The sequence below is a fragment of the Lissotriton helveticus genome, chromosome 1_1 (genome assembly GCF_964261635.1).
Source record: "Lissotriton helveticus chromosome 1_1, aLisHel1.1, whole genome shotgun sequence".
NCBI lineage: Eukaryota > Metazoa > Chordata > Amphibia > Caudata > Salamandridae > Lissotriton > Lissotriton helveticus.
In genome coordinates this window covers 552,784,866-552,806,739 of record NC_136057.1, presented here as the reverse complement: position 1 = coordinate 552,806,739, position 21,874 = coordinate 552,784,866, and the positions used below count along the sequence as shown (strand labels likewise).

Here is a 21,874-nt window from a genome sequence, read left to right as displayed (position 1 = left end):
TGCATTGGTTCTTTACTCCCAGGGAAGGTGATGCGTTGGTTCCTTCTGCCACGAAGGGGAGGTGATGCGTTGGTTCCTTACTGAAGGGGAGTAGATGAGTCGGTTTCATACTGTGCGGGGAGGTGATGCATCGGTTTCTTACTGTGGCCCCAGCGCTCTTGTAGACTTGGCCCACCGGTGTGATGAGTGATCGGGGATGTGTTGGTTCGCCATGCTGCAACGGCGCTGCTTTCATCTCTCCAGTTGTGGTCCCATAATGTGTTGGTTCTGGCAGCTGCACAGCAGGGCCTGAATTGGAACTGATGCGTTATCTCGGACTTCAGAGATCGGTGCATGGGATTCGGCGTGCGGTGAAGGAAGTAAGTTCAGGGGAGCTGGTGGTGAAGTGTTTCCGAGACTTCAGAATAGGAGGCAAGCGCTGCTTCAATCCCTTGGGGATCTACTTCAAGCAGGATACATAGCACACAGGAAAGTCTTCATGCTCTCCTGGGCAGAAAAAGCCACTGCAGGCCAACCCCAGACAGCACACAGCAAAGGGGCAGTACTTCTCCTTCAGCTTTCCCAACTCTTCTCCTTGGCAGATGTTCCTCTTGAGTCCAGAAGTATTCTAAAGTTCTGGTGTCTGGGCTACAATATTTATATTCCATTTCTCTTTATTCTCTTGTGGTAGAGAGGCTCTATGCTCTGTCAAAACAAGTTATGTCCTTTCTGGTCCAACTTCCCGGCAGGAGGTGGAGACAGCATTGTGTAAGGTAGACCAGGCCCATTCAGGTGAAAGAAAATCTCCTCCCCCTACTCTAAATGCAGCCCATTTGTATTCAGCCCAGCCCTTGCTCATCCAGGAAAGGCAGGACACAGATCAAACCCCCCCCCAGTGGGTGTCTACAGTGAACAAGCATCGCCAGCCCCTGTCACTCCTAAGCCAGACAGTTAATCCACAAACCAACCAAGGCACACAGCATGGCTACGCAATACAATTCCCCCTATCTAAAAGTGGAATTTTCAAACACAGAATGTAAAAATCATCCTTAGTAAAATATGCATCCTTATATTCTCAGTTCAGGCATACTAAACTTCACCTTCCTATCTTGTCCCAATGGGAAGTTATATTAATAAGATGTTATAAATACACTCCCATTCTATCCTACAGGACAGATTGCCTTTCAATAGTGAAAAACGAAATTCACTGTAGTTCATTATCAGGACATGTTACACACATCAAGACATGTCCTATATTTCACATACACTGCACCCTGCCCACAAGAGAACCTTGGGCCTACCATAGGGGTGACTCACATGCAAGAAAAGGGAAGGTAAGGGCCTGGCAACTGGGTGGACTTGCCAGGTCGACGTGGCAGCACCTGACTGCACACAAACACTGAAGTGGCAGGTCTGAAAACCTTTTGAAAGGCTGTTTGTGTGTGTGGCAGAACTAGTGCTGCAGGCCCACTAGGAGCATTTGACTTACAGGCCCTGGGCACACACAGTGCACTGGACTGGGGACTTAGTGGTAAGTCACACAACCCAATCATGGAAACACTAATCCATATATATATATTGACAATTTACAGAGGGAGCACTTGCACTTTGGCACTGATCAGCAGTGGCAAAGTGCCCAAAGCATCTAGACCAGCAAAAACGGAGTCCAGTACACAGCAAAAATACAGGCGGCACAGGCGAAAACACAGGGTAAAACCACCCCAAAGATGCCAGGTCTAACACTACCCCATTCGAAGAACTCATTATACACTTCCAGCTGGAAGTGAGCAATTTCTTCCTCGTATTCTCTATAGAATACCACTAGGATTCTGTGCCTGTCCCGCAGTGACCCATTCCTTAGTATCTTTATCACTACTTTGGCTCAACTCTAGCCATTCCAAAGTTGCCCTATCAAGGTATGCATTGTCACCTGCACGGTGATTATGGATTGAGTTAGGTACAGGTTGGCGTAGAAGTCAACAAATACGTGGAAACTTTCTGATTGTCTGTGTACCATTACACCATTTTGAGTCTCAATCTGGATCATAGCCATAGCTGCCAAGGGAGCATGGATCTGTCCAGCCAGATTATGTCCTGGGTGCTCTCCTTCTCATTATCTCTGTGCTGTGGCATACTTTCCAAGAAACCTAACTTCTCATTCAGTTGTCTAATTAAATTCACACAATTTGAAGTTGAGCTCCCACAGCACTGCCATAGCGCAATCCACCAAGTACACCTGTTCCAGTCTATGTATATCACTTTCAATTTTAGTAAGGTCTCCCCTATGCAAGTTGAGGATGCCAGGGCATTTTGATATGCATTCACCTTAGAAAACCTTGAATGCCTCCCAGAGGGTGGCATATGTGACCACCATATCCTTGTCCTCTGCAAAATATATAATGAATGGTGATTCCAACAATTCCTCCAGGTCCTTCCTTCATGATCAGTATGGGGTTACACATTCCGGGATGTTGAGTCAAAAGAACAGGTGAGTGATCTGACAGAATATTCGTAAGATATATCACACACTCCACTCACCCCATAATGTCTCTAGTAACCAACCATCAATCCAACCTATATGAAGAGGTGTGACTGCAGATTGGAACGAATAAACCCAGGTGTTAGGGTAGTATTGCAAATCATATCTACTAGGTCAAACCATTGTATGCTTGTCGTTAGTACAGTCAGGTCTGTTTGTGTTGTTGGGGGTCAATGTCTTTGCTATTCATTTCTGGAGATATGGTGACAGTAAAATCAGCTACCCACACTATGGAGCGTGGGTTAGTTGCTATTAGGTTGGATTTAATTTCTGAATAGAAGGAGAGGACATCAATGTCAGGGCCATATATGTTCAACAATATGAGGTGTGTGATGCCCAGGATTCCCTGCACTAGCACAATTTAACCTTGCATGTCTGTCTCAGAATGGATTTACCAGCGACAAGCAAGTCACTGTGTGCAACAGGATTTGCAGCAGCTTTTTTTAGGTGCAATTAGCTGGCACTGTGTAGTGGAGAGGATGATTTTGAATGATGTTAAATTCTGGCTGTAGAGCTACATTTTTAGGTGGCAATCTTGTTTAGCAGCACTCGCCCTCCCTCTTTAGTAGCAATGCTGTTGTGCCTCCTGCATAGCCATTCCCCTAATGTACAGGTAACAAGGTTAAGGCAGATGTTTGACCCTCATATTTTGCGACTTGCAAATTTCATCGCTTTGTGTCTCGCGTTTTGCGACTCGCAAAATTTATAACAGTGTCTCAGACCCTGTTAGCGATTCCTAATGAGGTCACAAATTGCCTGCCTCATTAATATTCATGAGGCAGCTACTATTTGTGACCCCATTAGGAATGGCCAGCACTCACAGGGATGGTGGCCTTCTGGGGTTAGCAGACCACCATGTCTGTGACTACTTTTTTAATAAAGCAGTTTTCTTATTATTTAAATGCAAGCCTGTTTTCCTTAAACGAAAACGGAATACATTTAGGAAAGAAAAATGAAACATTTCAGTTTACATTTTTAAGGGAAGGCAGTGGTCCCCGGGTACTTGAAGTAGGTGGTATACTGCAAGTGCTTTGCGGGTGCAAATGCAGTTGCTAAATAATGGTACATTACATTGTGACTCGCTATTAGGAAGGGACGCCCCTTCCTAATAGCGAGAGTCACAAACGCTATTTTGCATGTAGCTGACTCGCAAAGTAGCGTCTGTACATGCCAGGACCCTTATTTGTGGTGGCATTTCGGCCGATTTACCATTTGCAACCACAAAAAACGATCGTACATCTGGCCCTTAGAGTCTAATAAAAGCTAAGTTTATTCTTGTAATTATAGTAGAGAATCATGTATAACATGTAAGTCACAATTAACAATTATGAGAAACAGTTCAGTCTGTTTTGCTCTTGCTGCAAACATCTGAGTGCTATCTATTGCATTTGAATCTCTATATCTGAATCTTTTCAGGGTCTTACTCTTCAGATGTTAATATAATGGATGTCAGTGCATTGGACCTTACTATTATCAAATCATGACACAATATCAAATATCAAATTAAAGTTCTTCTCTGACATTCCCTAAAAATCCACAGTTATTGCCTAATAAAACCCACATTTATAAACATACCTGGTTAGCGCCTCTTTCTCTAAACATCTGGAGCAGCATCAGCTGCTGGAGGAGGTGCAATTCGGAGTCCGACCTGCCCATGGGACCGAGACGGCCTTGGTGACCGCTATGGATGAGCTGCAAAGGCGCGCGGACAGGGGACAGGCAGTTGCATTGATTCTTCTTGACCTGTCCGCCGCCTTTGATACGGTTAACCACGTGATTCTTCTGAGAAGACTGTATGAGGCTGGGGTGAGAGGCTGTGCCCTGCACTGGTTTCGATCATTCTTGCAGGATAGACAGCAGGCGGTGTCTCTTCCGCCTTTTCAGTCTGCGTTTTTTCCTGTGTCGCAAGGGGTTCCGCAGGGTTCGGCAATTAGCCCTATGCTATTTAACATTTATCTTAAACCCTTGATTACGATTATTAAATCCTACGGGATTAATACACTATGCGGACGACACTCAGTTAATCCTCTCCTTTGAGGGCGAGGATTCGACACCGGTGGAGTTGTTTCATGAGTGTTTACGGGATACGGCCCGTTGGCTGCAGAACAACTCCCTTCAATTTAATGCGGCTAAAACTGAGGTGCTTTTCTGTGCAGGGGGGAGGATTCCTCGTCCTTTTCCTGATGACTTTTGGCCCCTGAAACATTGGTCAAAGTTCAACCAGTTGAAACTGTCCGCAATTTGGGCATTATGTTGGACAGTACACTTTCCATGGAAGCTAAAGTCACAAAGACTACAACCTGCTGTTTTGCAATAATCAGGTCTTTGCGGAAGATTATGCCTTTACTTCCCTCTCATGCACGGGCTCTTGTAGCCAGATGTACAATATTGAGTAGGCTCGATTATTGTAATGCCCTGTTACTTGACTCCCCGGGTTTTTTGTTGGATAGGCTTCAAAGCTTTCAATCTGCTGCAGCTAGGCTACTCTTAGGGTTGCCCAGAAGATCATCTGCGTCAGCAGCACTGGCCGAACTTCACTGGCTTCCTCTCAGGCAGAGAGTACAATTCAAGTCTCTCTGCCTGGTCTTTAAAGTCCTCCATGGGCCTGGTCCACCAATAATGCAATCTAAATTTGCTTGGTATTCTCCCTCTAGACTGCTTAGCTCCTCTTCCGCTAGATTGGTGAGAGTACCTAGATTTAGAAAAGTTAGATCAGGGGGCAGATCTTTTGGGGTGGCTGCCGCCAAGCTGTGGAACAGCCTCCCTTGAGAGAATAGGCAAATTAGGGAACTTCTCCCTTTTAGGAAATCTGTGAAGACCTGGCTGTTTCCTAAACCATAATCTTCTGTGCTTGCTTTAACTTCTTTTTGCCTCTCGTGTAGCCACCAGCGCCAGGATGCCTGTAAGGTGACAGTGCGCTTTATAAGCTGACTAAATAAATAATAAATAATGTGGCAGAACATTATCTTAAGCACATGCAAGGTATTTCTTGACTTTTTTTGCAGGCAAGGATAATTGAAAGCAGTAAGTTGCAGGCTGGAGAGAGGACAGCTAGTACGCCTCTGGCCATTATGTGAATCTGTTTTTCCCTTGCTGGCATGCTAAGTGTGTGGTAAATAACCTGAGAATAAGCTACTACCACGTTATCTGGCTACTGAAGGAAATTGGGCTGTACAAGTAATAGGTCCATAATTCCAACTTATTGGTAACCGGGCACCTCATTGTAGCACTTGACTCTCTCAGGGTAGCAAACCAGAGCAGTTCAAGGCTAACTCTGGGGAGGTGGTGTGGGCTAGTAATCATAATTCACTGGTAGCCAATAATATTATTCAATAAATGCTTGATCAGTCAGTGCTTTGTTTATTAGAAAAGGAAAAAGTACATTTCTTACGCACACTGCTAAATATTAAGAATTTACAAATATATTCCTCAGACAGATAAAAAAAAACTACTCCCATTCACAACGTCACCCCTAACTATGATGACTACTTAAAATTGCTTTTTAAGCTCTTATTATTAAAATATCCATCTGACTATAGTGACATTACAGTCCGTTCCATACAAGTGTAATATCACAATTATCTCTGGTATGGTGGGACTAGAGTCCTCATTTTATGGCAGCATTAAAATCTTATATGGACTATTGTGCTATTGCTACCCTCGACCTTGCTGACGTCAAAATCCTCTTTCCGACCACAGTGACATTATAACCCCCCCTCAAATTACATTCACATCAACATGTCACATGTGAGATTGGGTGCAGAATGGTAAAGATTAATCTGTACCATATACAATCATATTATAGATACTATACATATGCAAGCACCCCGCAACAATTAAACACAGAAAATATGTTGCACAGTTTTCTTACCAAAAAAGCTGATGTGCCACCCGAATACTTTGAAGAGAGCGAGTCAGCAAGAGTTTCACTAGTGGGCTTTCTAGATGCCATTCAAACTTGAATGCCTGTGTAAAATAAAAAAATTAAAAAAACATAAGATGTCAACAAACGTTAGTTTTAAAAGGTACAGCCAAAACAATGCCATATTTAGCAACTTACAATATATTTATCTTTTCATGTAGAACAATTGACTGCGATTATAAACCTTAGCTTTTACTACATCAAGACGGGGACACATGGTACTGCTCTGTGTTTGTATTTTGTGTTTTTTACATTTTGATACAGACAGTTTTATAAGTCTAGCAAGACATATAAAACATTACACACTCTGTGCCACATAAAACACGCAAACCACACATCCAACACGATAACACTACACTCTCAGTGTAGTCAATCAGCATTTTGCAGGCATTGTTTGATTTGTGTAAGGCCACTACAACTATAGGTCGGATGGGCTGTCCACTGTAATACAAATCCGCCCACATCATTTTGGGGATGTTTTCAAGGAAACAAAGCTCTTGAAGCCAGGTGTTCATTTCAACAAGCCATTTGCCTTTGTTGGAAAATGTTTACCCCTTGCTTTACCAGTAGTCAGCCACATGGTCTGGAGTGTAGTATCGCTCCAATGATGTATCTGTGCTGCACCACGTTTTGCAAATGTAAAAAATATTACCCGGCTGGGCATGGCCGAAAGATGAGGCCCGGGCCATGGCAGTGTGAAAGGCAAACCTGCGTCCGTGTCATTATTTTCAATTAGGGCCGTGGGTCTACCAGCGTGGTCGTTGCAACAATTAAGTGCCGTAACACCCGAGCACAACATTGGCAACGAGTGGGTGTTCTTCTATGCTGCCCCGGTACTGTGTGGCAGCCGTGCACCATTTGTGAAGTATGCGGTGCTCGTGCCATGTGACCGGTGCGGCCAGGAGCAGCCCAGGCATGTACAGTGGTGAGACTGGGCCTCCCATCTAACGTTACCTACAGGCACAGTTTCGGTGCTGGTGGCTGCATATTCCCTCGTGACGAGGGGAAGGAACAAGATGGCTTATCGGCAGTATCCCTGTGAGGTGTAAGTGAGGAAGTGCCCCCTGCTGGCTGTGTAGAACAGGTGAGTTAGAGAGAGGGGACACATTCTGTGTAGCATAGGTGATCACTGAAAAAGTGCACACAGAGACTGGAAAAAGGCTTTGCATGGTCAGCCTGCCATCGGAGCAGTGTTAGCTGGTGGCTGATGGTATCTGTGGGGAAGCCAATAACCCTGGGCAAAGCACTACGCTACGCTCGTGTAGTTTGCGAAGTTTGCGCAACTTCGCGCTACGCAAGCTGCTCGTAGCACAGTGCGAACACGCGTAGCGCAGCGTAGTGTAGTGGTTATTTTTTGCTTGTTCGCGGTCATTTTTTGCTTGTTTGCGGTCCTCAACATCATGTTCGCGACCGCGAGCAAGCAAAATGACATCCCGGCGAGACTCTCAACGCGGGGAGGTCAGGTTTTTCATTGCGAGTGGTCGTGCATGCTCGCGACCGCTCGCAATGAAAAACTACCAGTTCGCGTTGAGAAACCTACCACTCGAGTAAAAATCTACTCGAGCGGCAGAAAACTACAGCTCGCACTGAGCAAGATGCTGTTTTCAATGATTGCATAGTGCCGGATGCTTGTTCGCAATGTGCAATCATTGAAAATGCATCTTGCACAGTGCGAACATGCTACTACGCAGCTCGCGTAGTGCTACGTGAAGTTCGCGTAGTGCGAAGTGCACTTCGTGTAGCTTCACATAGCGCTACTTCGCGAACTACACCCACCCTTATTCGCCAACCCCTGTGACTGGAAGCAGGGTGGTGTAGAGCTGGGGGTAGTGCTGCAACACAATAAAAAAAAGACACTATATTGTACACCACACCTTCGTTGATATTATGGCAATCATCGCAGCAGTGGAGCCATTCTATGTATAAGGTGCTCCGTTGGCAGAAACCCCTAAATGGAAAGAATGAGTAGAGAGAGTGCTTCTGTTCTTTGAAGCAACTCAAGTAGATGATGCACAAAAGAGGGCGCTGATCCTTCATCTAGGGGGAAAAGAGATTTACAAAATCTCGAAGTCCATTAATGAAACAGCTCCCAGGAAGCACCTCCCCCTCATAGCAGCTCTCACTGTGCATTTTAAACCAATTGTGAACCAGGAATATGAGAGGTTCGTGTTTCGCCAAGCAAGACATCAGGCTGGGGAATCAATCAACGTCTTCTCATGCGCGTCTGACTTTAATGATTAATAATGAAATAAGAAGTTAGATCATTCAGAGATGTGCATCCGTCATATTCCGTGAGTGAATACTAGAAGAATATGGAAAGTCTCTAACAGATATCCTGATGCTAGGTCAGACGAAGGAACTCTCTGGAGCCAGCAAAGCTTACATGGAAGCAGCATTACAGACCCTGGTGAACCAGTCAACAGTATCACTCAACACCCCAATGCCAAACAAGGTAGGACAAACGTGGTACCAAACCCTGGACCTGTGGGTACTGTGGAGGAAACAGTGATCGCCCCTCGGAACGCCCCGCCAGAGGAAAAAAGTGTGTAGGGTGCGGAAAACATAATCATTCCATGAGAGACTCTAGATCAGAAAAAGAGGATGGGCAGCACTCCACCGTAAACGCCTTCCCAGAAGTAAAGGAGCGAGGCAGTAACAACATTAAAAAGGGATAGACACCTGACACCTACAATAGATGATCTGATTGGTGAACTCAGCGGAGCCAGTTGCTTTTCGAAGCTGGATTTATGTTCCAGATATCATCAGCTCCACTTGGATGAGGACTCTCACTACATCACAACTTTCTCAACCCATGCTGTGTTGCGGCGCTACAAACGTTTCCGTTTGGGGATCTCCAGTACCCCAGAAGTGTTTGAGAACACTATTCAGGAACTTCTGGTTGAGCTCCCATGTGTTGTAAATGTCAGTGATGACATTTTAATCTACGCAAAGACCGTGCCAGAACACAATGCCAGATGGAGGACGGTGCTCCACAGGAAGCAGGAGTCAGGTTTAACACTTCGTTGTAATAAGGGCGAACTTCTGCACTTTTTTGGATACATCTTCTCGTCACAGGGAGTGACTCCCAACCCTGATAAATTTTGAGATATCAAAGAAGCTCCAGCACCCGTCACTGTTGCCAAAGTGCGAAGTTTCTTAGGCATGCTCAATTATTGTGGCTGGTTCATCAGAGACAAAAACAACAGGTGATGGACAGAATGCAGAACATTGTCATACATTCACCCCAGTACAGAGATCTGGGCCTAAATGCATCGTTTTTTTGAACTCCACACCACCCCAGGTCAGACATGGCTATGTGCAAATCAGACTTGACCCTGTGCCTCATGGGAACCCCCGACCAGCGTCATCTTCAAGCGCCAGGAGGCGCTTTAAAATGACTCTTGGGCTACCGCAGCGCGGGACCCATAATCATTCTGCCGCTGCTGATAGGATTTTAGTTGCCCTGCCTTAACAGCCCATGGGGGCTGCACCGTGAGACCGACGCCCTGTCTTAACAGCCCGTGGAGGCTGCACCGTTGTTGTCCTTCACGCTCTTTATCCTAGCTGGGTGCTGGGGACTCAATCACCCAGAGTCCCCCGGTGGCGCCCCCGACCTGCGTCATCTTCAAGCGCCAGGAGGGGCTTTAAAATCACTCTTGGGCTTCCATCGTGCGGGACGCGGGCGGGCGCTGCCCGGCAAAACCCGGGCCAAGGGCGGGCCCGTCCTTGTCCGTCATCGCCCGGAGGAGGCTGGGCTGGGCCGAAACTCTTGGTTCCTTCTTTTTCTCAGTAAGACGTTTTTGGTATTAATGAATTATCGGGCTTGTTTAGGGTGGTGACTGTAAGACTTTTTCCTCATCTTTAGCCAGGGTATACCAGGACTGAAAAACGTCTTACTGTGATTAAACATAGCTAGAGGAGTCATTGGTAGTCAATTATTTATGCCGCTCATTTGTTTATTTTCTTCTTAATGTTTAGGACCATTAACTTTAACATAAGAAGCAGGTTTGTGAAGGAAATTATCCCATTAAAAGTTGCCCTAATATAAGAGTGTGGGGGGCAACCGCAGGAACTATCATGGGGAAAAGAAAACTCCATAACGCAGTCCCAGGTCAAATAGCAAAAAAGGTTCCTGACTCGAGTGTATCCTTAATGAAATATTTGATGGGGGCAGTTGGTGCTATAGAGAAACAAAACATCAATGTTGAGGAGGCTTTAAATAAAGAGTCGCAAACTCTGACATCTAATAGGAACATCAGGTCTCCGCCGTCGGCGTCACCATGCGCTCTATAAATCCCCCTATATATATAAGATGAAGGAGTAGGATCTCATGTGCCATCTTTAGGTCTTTCCAATGGCTCTAATGGTTGTGTCCAAGCTGGGTGCGATGACATTTTTGTAATCAACCTCGAGAGTGCAACATTACCTCCATCTAAACGTCTATGTAATTCCAAGAAAAAATACAAACTTACTGAACTACCTCCTCTAATACATGAGGTCTCGACCACACTAGCCTTTGAAAATTCTAAACCCGGGTTAAACCTGCGTAAGGACCCCCCCAGTTGCAACTATAGCTAAAGAGCGTGTACCCTGTTTTAACAAAAAATTCAAAAACAAAAGTAAAGGTCAAATCCTTAATGATCTGCCAGGGATACCAAATATGATAATCCAGTTAACTACCTTGGTTAAATAATCTATAAGCACCCTGGCATCGAGACTAAATAAAACCTAGGGAGATTTGGTATTAATCTCGAAGACCCTTAAAGTAAACCCAGGAGAACATTCCAGTCAGAATATATGTACCAGTACTACCACGCCTAGAATGCCGACAAATGCTAGTGAGAATTGTAGTCCACCTCAGGATCCCCTGCCATTGATTCCAACAGCCCCTATTACAGCATCACATATGAATCCTCAGAGAATTGGGGGAGATAAGTTGGCTGATGATATAAAAAAGGGTGGGTCTTTCGTCCCACAATCTAACAACCCCCCCCAAGCCAAGAAATAATATGGCCCACGCTCAAGAACGCTTGTCCAAAAGCATAAATGTAAATCTTCCACCTGCTGCAGCTCCTTACACCATCATTTTGACAAACGATCCACCATCCCGTGGGGGCGAAACTGAATCTTGGGTCACCCTGAAGAACAAAACAATTCATTACTTTGGCGTCAAGACAGGGTTGACAAGGGAGATGTTTGAAACATTTAAAATGATTAGACGTGTATCGTGGGTGGGCCCCCACAGTAAAATCTATAAAGGGCATTGCGTTGTCTTATCATTAGCTTCACCTGCATTAGTTCATAAAATATTAACTCGATCAGGTCTAAACAAATCTATGACCAATGGTATAAAGGTTTTTCCCCTGTGGTATTTCTATCGTCCGATAGGGCAAGTGAGAAACACTGGTCGTTATAGTGGCTTCCAATTAAATAACAATTGGAGTTACAATTGTGAAGTAACAAACATGTTTGCGACACTATATTCCCTTGAGGATGTCGATTGACTTCAGGATAGCAATGGAATTCAAAATAGTATAACGGACCAGTTTTCCATACTCTGCAAGATAGAAAACCCTCTGGTATCAACGGGAAAAATAACTGTGAATGACTCTCCTGGGGGGAGGGAAATTGAGGTTTCGTCCCTAATACCTTCCAAATATGTAAACCAAGACGTTTGTAAGAATACTGGTAGAATAGAAATATCCCTGCTAGTTGAAACTGTGAATGAAGCTTCTAATGTTGAGCCAAGAGGCTCATTATCTAATGCTGAGCCCAACCCTGTAAATGTTGTAGGTTCCCTTGTGGTTGATACACAACTAGGGATAAGCTTCAGCCAGATAGAGCGGGTACAGGCAATGGAACTTTAAGCAGAATTGGCCCACGGGTTGGTGAGTGTAATTTCCTGGAATATCTCCGGGCTTTTATCCAAGGTTACCAACCAGGTATGGGTCGATTTCATACGGAATTTTAATATTTTATGCCTGCAGGAAATTTGGCAGTTGACCAAACTGCATATAGATGGCTTTAAGACCTTTCATTACCAGCATTGCACTCACCACATGGCAGGAATAAAGGGGGGATTTGTGTATATATTTAACATTTGTTAAAGGTCTTAAAGATTAAAATCTTTAAGTCATCTACTTACTATCAAATAGTTAGCATTCATTTTTCCAAACAAGTTGTGGTAGCGGTCATAAATTTCTACAACAATATAGACATGGGAAATTTTATTAGTGTTTTAAGAAATCTAAACGAGGATATGAGTGACCTATCTGTACCGATGGGGATGGACATAATTGTAATCTGGGGGAGGGGACTTTGACACTGGAATCTGCTCACAGGCACATTGTGGGTTATGGGAAAATGTGGTAGATCACAAACAGCTATACGCACCATTTTGTGCACTCTGATAGGGGAGAATGTTTTAACGAGATTATGGTTTCTCATGACTTAGGTTTTGTTAATAAACTATGTTCCCCCCCCCCAGTAGAATTTGGTCCAACAGTTAATAGTTATTTCTATTATAGAGATCCTCCTAATTCCAAATCGTTATGCATCCAGGTTTAATGACTTCATTATTTATGCCAATGGGTTAAGCGACCATCTTCCGCTGAGCATTAATATTAGCCTCCCCCATAATAGCACCATATCGGTGGTTGAGAGCTTGGCCTGGACACAAGATTGTCATGGATCATCAAAATGGGTTCTCCCTGAGCTGGGGTGGAAAAGATCCAGAGGCCCTGAACTTAAAGATTATGTCAAAGGCAAAAGATCATATTCTAGAGTGCCTACGCGAAAAGATCAAGCACAAGGACATCCAGACTGCATATTCGCAGATTGTATTGGTGATCCAAGAAATTTTGAGTCGCCCTGACAGGAAGATATCCAACAATAAGAACGGCTGGTTCGACACATTCTGCACTAGATCTTATTCTGCCCTAAAGGCTGTCCTAAACAAGACAGAAAGGGATTCCGAAGAAATCAGGGCGCTTAGGAAGGTATATAATAGTGCCAGGAGTAAACGTAAGAAGGAAATTAAAGAGCAGGCATGGCAGAATCTCTACAAAGCTTCTCTTAGTAGGGACTGTTCATATTTTTGGCAGGCAGTAAAGGCGCCGTTCTTTGCTAGTAAAGAGGCAGCTAGAATGGAGATTGCTGGGTTGACTTTTTTCTCAGGTTTATGGGATACAAGATAAAAATGCTGCAGCTCCTGAAGATCTGATAACAGCAGATATTGTCACCCAATTCCTCCCAATTGATATTCATGTCACTCTTAGTGAAGTCCTGATGGCTATAAATGAGAGCAAAGGCAGAAAGGCTCCGGGCCCTGACGGGACTCGGATAGATTTGTACAAACTCGCAACGGATGTTTGGGCTCCATTGCTAACTTGAGTACTTGACGCCTCTTGTGCTGAAGGTTCTATAAAAACATGGTCGGAGTCCGTCATCATACCAATTTTTAAAAAAGGGTACAGGGATAACCCCACTTGTTACCACCCTATATCCCGCCTAGATTCTTTGATGAAAGTTGATGAAAGTTGCGGAAAGGGTAATCCTTAATAGACTCCAACAGTGGGCTAAGGATAACAATATCCTAAGTCCTGTGCAGTATGGTTTTAGGGAGGGTAGAGGAACGGTTGAACAAGTTTAAAATTGTATTTTAACACAGGGGAAATATATCCATGCAAGAGAGGAAGTTATTCGCGTTTTTTGTAGATTTGACCGCAGCCTTCGATTTAGTTGTCCATAATAGGTTATGGCAAATCTTGGAGAGCTTTAACGTTGAGCCTTCCCTGGTGCTATTCCTGAGGCAATTATATGCGGGGGCCACAGCTAGGGTAAGATATGGCCTAAAGGGAGAATGCACTAAGTCGTTCCGCGTGGAGAGGGGTGTTAGACAAGGTTGCGTACTGACCCCATTCCTCTTCTCTTTATATACCAACGATTTGGAGAAGGAATTGGTGGCCAGTGCGAGAGACCCCCAAAAATTAACAACAAACAGATTGTCTCCCTCCTCTATGTGGATGACGCAGTGCTGATGTCAAGAACCCAACTTGGTCTACAAAGGGCCCTTGCTACTTATATTAATTTTATGGACAACAGAAGTCTGAAGCTTAATGCGAAGAACTTTGTAATGTCCTGTGGCAAGGGGAGGAGTAAACAATGTAACCTAGTAGTAGAAAATGGGAAAATTGAATCCACAACATTTTTTTCTTATCTAGGTATTTTACTGGAGGACAAGGGATCGGCGATTAAAAATAGGACCCTTCTCTTCAAACGATCCACCATGGCTGTGATGCAATTTTTGCAAAAAATGGGTAAAAGGCCCCTGGGGATCCTGCTAAAAATTTATCAAAGCAAAATGCTTAAGTAGAGCTATGTACGGGGCAGGAATCTGGGGGGTTTATGATGTTTCCCTTATTCAGGTAATAGAAAATGCTTTTTTAAGATTTATATTAGCTGTCCCCCAAAGCACATCGGTTTTCAATTGTCACAGCGAACTGGGGATTTCCCACATTGCCAATTTGATCAAACTACAGCCAATGCTGCGTTGGCATACAGTCTCGACATCGCCACACTTAGCATTACACAGAGAAACAGACTCTTTGGGATTAGAACAGTCTGGAAAAATCCCCTGGTTGAACTACATAAGAAAGCTGTCTAATGATCTAGGGAGATCAGATTTGTATACTGATCCGGGTACAATGTGCACAATAACTAGAAAAGAGCTAAAGGGTTTTTGTCTAAACCACTTTGAGTCTCTAAGAATTGGGTTGGAAATTAATAAAAGTACTGTGCTTCGACATCAACCGACCTTGACCTGTGGCTCTATACAACCGTACCTAGTAGTCTGTCTGGGTGGTTATGATAGATACGTCCTGACTAGGTTCAGATTTGACAGTTTCCATCACTTAGTATCCTTCCCAACCTCAAATGATTGGTCTAGACAGCTCTGCCCATGCCCGTGCGATAACCTATCTACCAAAGCACAATGCATGTGATCCTTTTTTGTAAATTTTACGCTAGTGAACGTGCGAGATGGATTATCCCTTTTTTAAAGCAAGGAGAATGGATGCAATGTCGTCCGGCCTTCCTATTTCTACAATTATTGGAAAATGTGTATGTTATTGGAATCATGACCGTTTTTTTTAAATGTATATTAAGAAAAAGGAGAAACATAACTTTTTTAAATAACTGTATAATTGTAATGTTTAATGCACTTGGAGGGCTGCTGCTTTGATGTATTTCATTCGTAAAAAAATGTATATATGAATTGTTTATGGTATTTGCTGCTTTTATGGTTTCATATAGTATTTAACATCAAATAAAGCATTTTCAAAGTCAAAGACTGATTCTGGAAAACAAACTGTTAGTATTTTTTATATAGTTTGTAACATTTATATTCACGATCTTTAAATATTAGTGTTTTAAGACCATTTGGGTGTTGTTGCAGTGTTGTATCAGTTTCTATACACATCGTTGTTTATTAATATCAATCAGTCAATCAATAAAATCTTTATTCGATCTATTAAATAGAGATCATGAAAGCACAGTTGAAATCGATGGTCGGCAAAGAACTCCAACTCATGGCAACTTAAAACCATATAGCAGCTAGAATTACCTAAAAAATACATAAATAGGTATTACTAAAAAGTTTAAACACATACAATAAAGGAAGAAAAACCTGGCATGTTTTGTACATTGTGGTCCAGATACAATATATTTATATGAGGTTACACACTATCTACTTTTGATTATTGAATAGAAATGTTATGCCTTCTATCAACACAGCTGCTTTCTCCTTCTTATGCAAGCCCATAGACCGAACGGCTGAATGGATTTATAAGAAATTTGGCAAAACTGTAGAGTCCGGCTCGCAGATTACGCTTTTTTTGGAATGGTGTAAATCCGTTCAGTAGTTGCTGAGAAAATGAAAGTTAAAGTCAATTATATATCTATACGCGCGCACGGGTGCGCGCACTCAAGCGGCTGCGCGGGAGCGGAATTTTTTTTTTGCTGCGTGACGTCTGTTAACGTTTGATTCGAAGGAAATCAGGAAGTGTTGACCGCCATTTTGTCACTGCGAGTAAATATATTGTTCATTTCAAAGCGTTGGAACATGGAAAGGGGAGAAGGTAGAGATTGTTTTGCTGCGTAGGTTTTCTCAGGGTGTGCAGTAAGGTCCTTAAAGGCGAAAATATATATTTCTTTTTTTGAAAAAAGTTGCGGGGTGCGCGCACTCGGGCGCGCACACCTATTTACAAGAGTGTGAAAATGGAGATAAATCAGAAGTTTGAGTGCTTTGATATAAGGTGGCTCTGAAAAGAGCCCTTGTGTTAATTGAGTTTTTTCTGCATTTATAAGTAAGTAGCGATGCAGAGCCGGATGTTGCAGAGGAAGATTCTGTTTCAGCCTTCCTTCTTACTTAGTTATGGTTTTTTCACTCCCACTCCAGGCTTTTAGTCTGTGGATGGAAATCCATGAACCTAGACTCACCTATGAAAATCATACTATTGATGCTTGACTGAGGCCAAGGAGATCAGAGTGCATGTGTGTGTAAGGTGATGTACCTCTGGGGAGATGATGTTACGTTTAAATGTAGCCCCTGAGTGCTTAGTTCGGTTCTGTTCTCTGTCACTGTTGTTGATTTAGAGCCACAAATACAAAGGCTTGTTTTTGCTTGTGAATCCCCAAGTGTATATTTGCTCATACTGATCCATAACGCCCCGGCGTATCCATGTCGTAGGCCGCAAGAGTGGGCGAAACTCAGCTGGCCGAGCAAGACTTGGGGAGGGGGCAGGAGCCAAGAGGAAACAAGGAGGGGTTTTCATCATTTGGGACAAAAAATATTTCTAAACCAATGAAAGGTTTTATTAACAAGTCACATGACCTGTTATGCTTACGTTACGCGCTCCGCGCCGCGCCCCGGATTGCTTCCGGGAAGCTGCGCTTCGCGCCTCGCGCACCGGAGCACTTCCGGGTGCGCTAACGCGGCGTGTCATATGACGCATTATGCAACAACGCGATACGTCGTTGGGGCTCCACCGGAACTGATTGAATTGGTAGTCTACAGTGTTTCTGGAAGTTTCAGACTGAAGCTGGCGTCAGCATGAGAGCACCCCGTGGCTACGTCGTGGCCATTCTGCGAGCAATCATGGCAGAAGCTCCCCACCGGAACTCTGCGGGAGTCAGGGGCCCCGGTGACTCTTGTAGAATCTTCAAGGCTGATGGGACGCTTTTGGGAATGGGGCCCATGCCGTAGCAGTCAAGCGTCCGAGTTCCAGGGTTGTCCAGAGCCATCCTTGCAGGCCAGGCCCAAGTCTGTGGAGCCGACCGCCATTTCCTGAGCTCCGTGGCAGCCGCCTCTCGCTGTACCGCAAGAGTGGGTGCAATTCAGCCGGATGGCGGGTGAGACGCTGTAATAGCAAGAGCAGGCATAATTCAGCTGGCCGAGCGAGGCAATGTGCCGCAGGAGCGGGTGCAACTCATCTTGTCGAGTGAAGCGCTGGAGTGCAGCTGAGAAACCTCCACCTGGGGAGGTGGGGGAGGCTCGTTCGTGCCGCCTCTCCCTTCCAGTGCACCCCACGCCGTCTCCTGCGCAGGTATATGTGATGGTTGGACCAGGGCACCGCAGGACGTGTCTTCAGGTCAAACGGATTGTGGGACAAGGTCCAGAATGGAAGAGTCACCAAAAGGCTAAAAGTTCCGCCGGACCCCGGGAGCCGGCCGCCTATGTCGAGTGAAGTGCCGGGGTGCAGCTGAGAAACCTCCACCTGGGGAGGTTGGGGAGGCTCGTTCGCACCGCCTCTCCCTTCCAGTGCACCCCACGCTGTCTCCTGGCGCAGGTATATATGATGGTTGGACCAGGGCACCGCAGGACGTGTCTTTAGGGGTATAGCTGAGAAACCTCCACCTGGGGAGGTGGGGGAGGCTCGTTCGTGCTGCCTCTCCCTTCCAGTGCACCCCACGCCGTCTCCTGGCGCAGGTATATGTGATGGTTGGACCAGGGCACCGCAGGACGTGTCTTTAGGTCAAACCCTCAACTATGGCACCCAACATCCAGGACTTATGCCATTTGTGGAAGGCAGTGACATCGAAGCATCTCAGGGACCAAGCATATCCAGAGTCCTTCCTACAGCCGCTGCGTTCCTTCTTACCTAGTTATGGTTTTTTCACTCCCACTCCAGGCTTTTAGTCTGTGGATGGCAAACTATGAACCTACACTCACCTATGAAAATCTTACTATTGATGCTTGACTGAGGACAAGGAGATCAGTGAAGCGCTAGGGTGTAGCTGAGAAACCTCCACCTGGGGAGGTGGGGGAGGCTCGTTCGCGCCGCCTCTCCCTTCCAGTGCACCCCACGCCGTCGCCTGGCGCAGGTATATGTGATGGTTGGACCAGGGCACCACAGGACATGTCTTTAGGGGTGTAGCTGAGAAACCTCCACCTGGGGAGGTGGGGGAGGCTCGTTCACGCCGCCTCTCCCTTCCCGGGGCACCCCACGCCGTCTCCTGGCGGAGGTATATGTGATGGTTGGACCAGGGCACCGCAGGACGTGTCTTTAGGTCAAACCCTCAAGTATGGCACCGAACATCCAGGACTTATGCCATTTGTGGAAGGCAGTGACATCGAAGAATCTCAGGGACCAAGCATATCCAGAGTCCTCCCCGGGGTATTTGCACAACGGTCCTCCACCCCTAGGCCGCCAGCTATGCTACCTTGACAGGAACAGTGTCATGCATTTGGATCGATGTTGCAGCAGGCTGCCATGTAAATAGTTATTTAATGAAACGTTTTACCCTGTTACTTTGTTGGTGTGTTGTATATATTTATAATATTTGCATAGGGTTTGTCGTTATTTTGGGCGGGGTGGGCGACGGAGCAAATTCACTAAAAAAACCATAGGTTATAGACCATATATAGTTAGGAATTAGCATTTACAAAACCTTGAAAATTCACTGAAAAAACCATAGGTTATAGACCATATATAGTTAAATATCTCAAGTCCATCTCTGCACTCGATGGAGATACAGGTCGTCGATCAGAAAATGTGCTGGCCACCTCTAATGGTAATAGCGTGGCCAGGGCTTTTGTCGATGCCCCTGCAAATTGCACAGGGTGCACTTGTTTGACATGCCGCACCATGGTATGTATGGAAAAGGAATATTTTTTTGTTGGATTTCCTCTTGAGAGAAACGAGTCACATATCGTGCAGGTTACTTTTGGTGCATTTACTTTCTTTTGATCTTCAGGATAAGTGAAAAATTGCCAGATGAAAGATTCTTTTTTTCTTCTTAAAGGTAGTCGATCATTTTGTTCAGATTCGGAAGATGAATGAGATACGGTAGCCATTTCACCAAAGTCTTCGGAAAAATGTAGGACGTTGTTCTCTCTTGAGAGTAGAAAAGATAGTGAGAGAAGTGGGTGGAGTGCTGCGTGTAAATTCCAGAATAGAAACTAGTAAGAACCAATTGGAAGTGTTGTTTTCATGTTGCAGCAGGCTGCCATGTAAATAGTTATTTAATAAAACGTTTTACCCTGTTACTTTGCTGGTGTGTTGTATTTATTTATAATATTGCATAGGGTTTGTCGTTATTTTGGGCGGGGTGGGCGGCGGAGCCGAGCTATCTTTCAGCCATCATGGCGTCGAGCTCGGTTTCTCTCACTAGTTTCATATTTCTCATGAGGGGTTGTTCCTAATGTTTCTATTTTAGCGAGGTCAAAAAGAGATCCTATCAGTGGCCTACTGATTTTGCTCAATTCCTTTAGTTTTTTCTAACGATTTTTAAGTTAAAGTTTTCTAGCACGATACAGCGGCTAGTCCGCATTTTATATATATGTCTTTTTTTATTAGGGGTGTCCTCCGGTGGAGTCGGACGATCTACCTCTAATAAACGGTAAGTGTTCCTCTGAAGGAATGCGTCTTGAAAGTGGCTGACTGTAATGTATGATATTTCACTCAGTGACTTTCAGGCCCATGCTGTTTCAAAACTGTGCATGTGCTTGAAGCAGGCGTAGGTATTGACGCAGCATTGTGAATATAGTGCATTGGTGAGCCTTGCTGGAGCTGCATTACAGTTGCGATGCAACTCTAGCAATGTATTACTTTTTCAGCACAGATGTGTTACGCATGTATGGTGTTTTTGTACCATGGTGCGCCACATTTCAAATGTGGCACACCATGGGTAACGGAGCACTAGCATACTGTGGTGCACATTAACTGGTGCATATCTGGGTATGAAGTAGTTAACATAAATCTGCCCCATAGGTTACAAATGCGCGTTTAGTAGACTGTTTGGGCTTTGTAGTTTTATGTTTTTTCTGTTATTCTATGTAGGTATGTAATATTGCAATATTTTTGTCACGAAAAAGAAGCCATGAGTATTGGGTTTGTGAAAGATTGCAAGATTTTTAAAATTAAAAAGCAACAACCATGGCATTGTTTAATATAGTATTGTAAATACTTATCTTTAACAATGATGAGAGAGTAAAAAAAGGTTAACCTGATGTTTTAAAGTTATTCACAGGCTTCTTTAGAGGAAGTATTCTATATGATTGTAGCGTGGGTGTTTCACTTTTTTATAGGTAATAGAATGCATTCTGCAAGCATGTAGTACTCCTCCTGCTACAGCATAAATATTCTTCAGTGCTTATTTTCATTTCGTAAGTGGTATTGAGACCGACACAGAACTTCAATGGATCGGAGGGGCTGTTCCTGTGCATCTGGAGGACTGCCAAGCCGTTTCAGCAGTGGGAGTGAGGCCTCTTACAGGGGCGTAGCGCAGCTCCTTTTGATGTTCACAATTGCAGATAACAGGGTAGAGATGTCCGTGGAATTTATGGATGGTTAGTCACACTAGAGTGTGCGCGGCGCCCCTAGCACTTTATTACGGCACACAGGGGAGCCGCGTTGCACAGTTTGAGAATCAGAGACTTAGGAGATAAACCTTCATAATAGGAAGGCTTCTAAGTGATAAAAATCGCCGGTGCTCGGCGTTAAAAATATCACTGCTATCGGTGGAATTTTCCACGGTGTTAGTGCTTCAACAGAAATGGGAACACATATCTGATAGAAAATCCTGTAACAATCTCAGTATTTCACATTATCGCGTGAAAAGAAAGTCTTTCGAAAGATGTTGAACGTTGTTCTCTTTTGAGAGTAGAAAAGATAGTGAGAGAAGTGAGTGGAGTGCTCCGTGTAAATTGCAGAATATAAACTACTAAGAACCAATTGGAAGTGTTGTTTTCAAGTCACATGACTTCACATGCGCGTCTCAGGACGTGTACGCGGTGATAGTATCTGGTCACGTACGCCATTTAGAAGTAGCGGTCTAATTCAGCGAAGTTTCAAAACGTGAAAAGGAGTAAATCCAAACACATCCGGATTTAATATATCTTCTGAGCTCGATTCAAGCATACAATTGTTAAAGAA

General features: G+C 44.5%; 1 protein-coding gene across 1 annotated transcript in view; it reads right to left on the bottom strand.

Annotated features, from left to right (window-relative positions):
• PIK3C2G (phosphatidylinositol-4-phosphate 3-kinase catalytic subunit type 2 gamma) overlaps positions 1-21,874 on the bottom strand; it is a 2,201,800-nt gene that overhangs the window by 655,747 nt on the left and 1,524,179 nt on the right. The window contains exon 19 of the mRNA XM_078674033.1: positions 6,390-6,484. Within this exon, the coding sequence (XP_078530159.1) occupies positions 6,390-6,484 (95 nt within the window). The remainder of the gene's footprint in view (positions 1-6,389; positions 6,485-21,874) is intronic.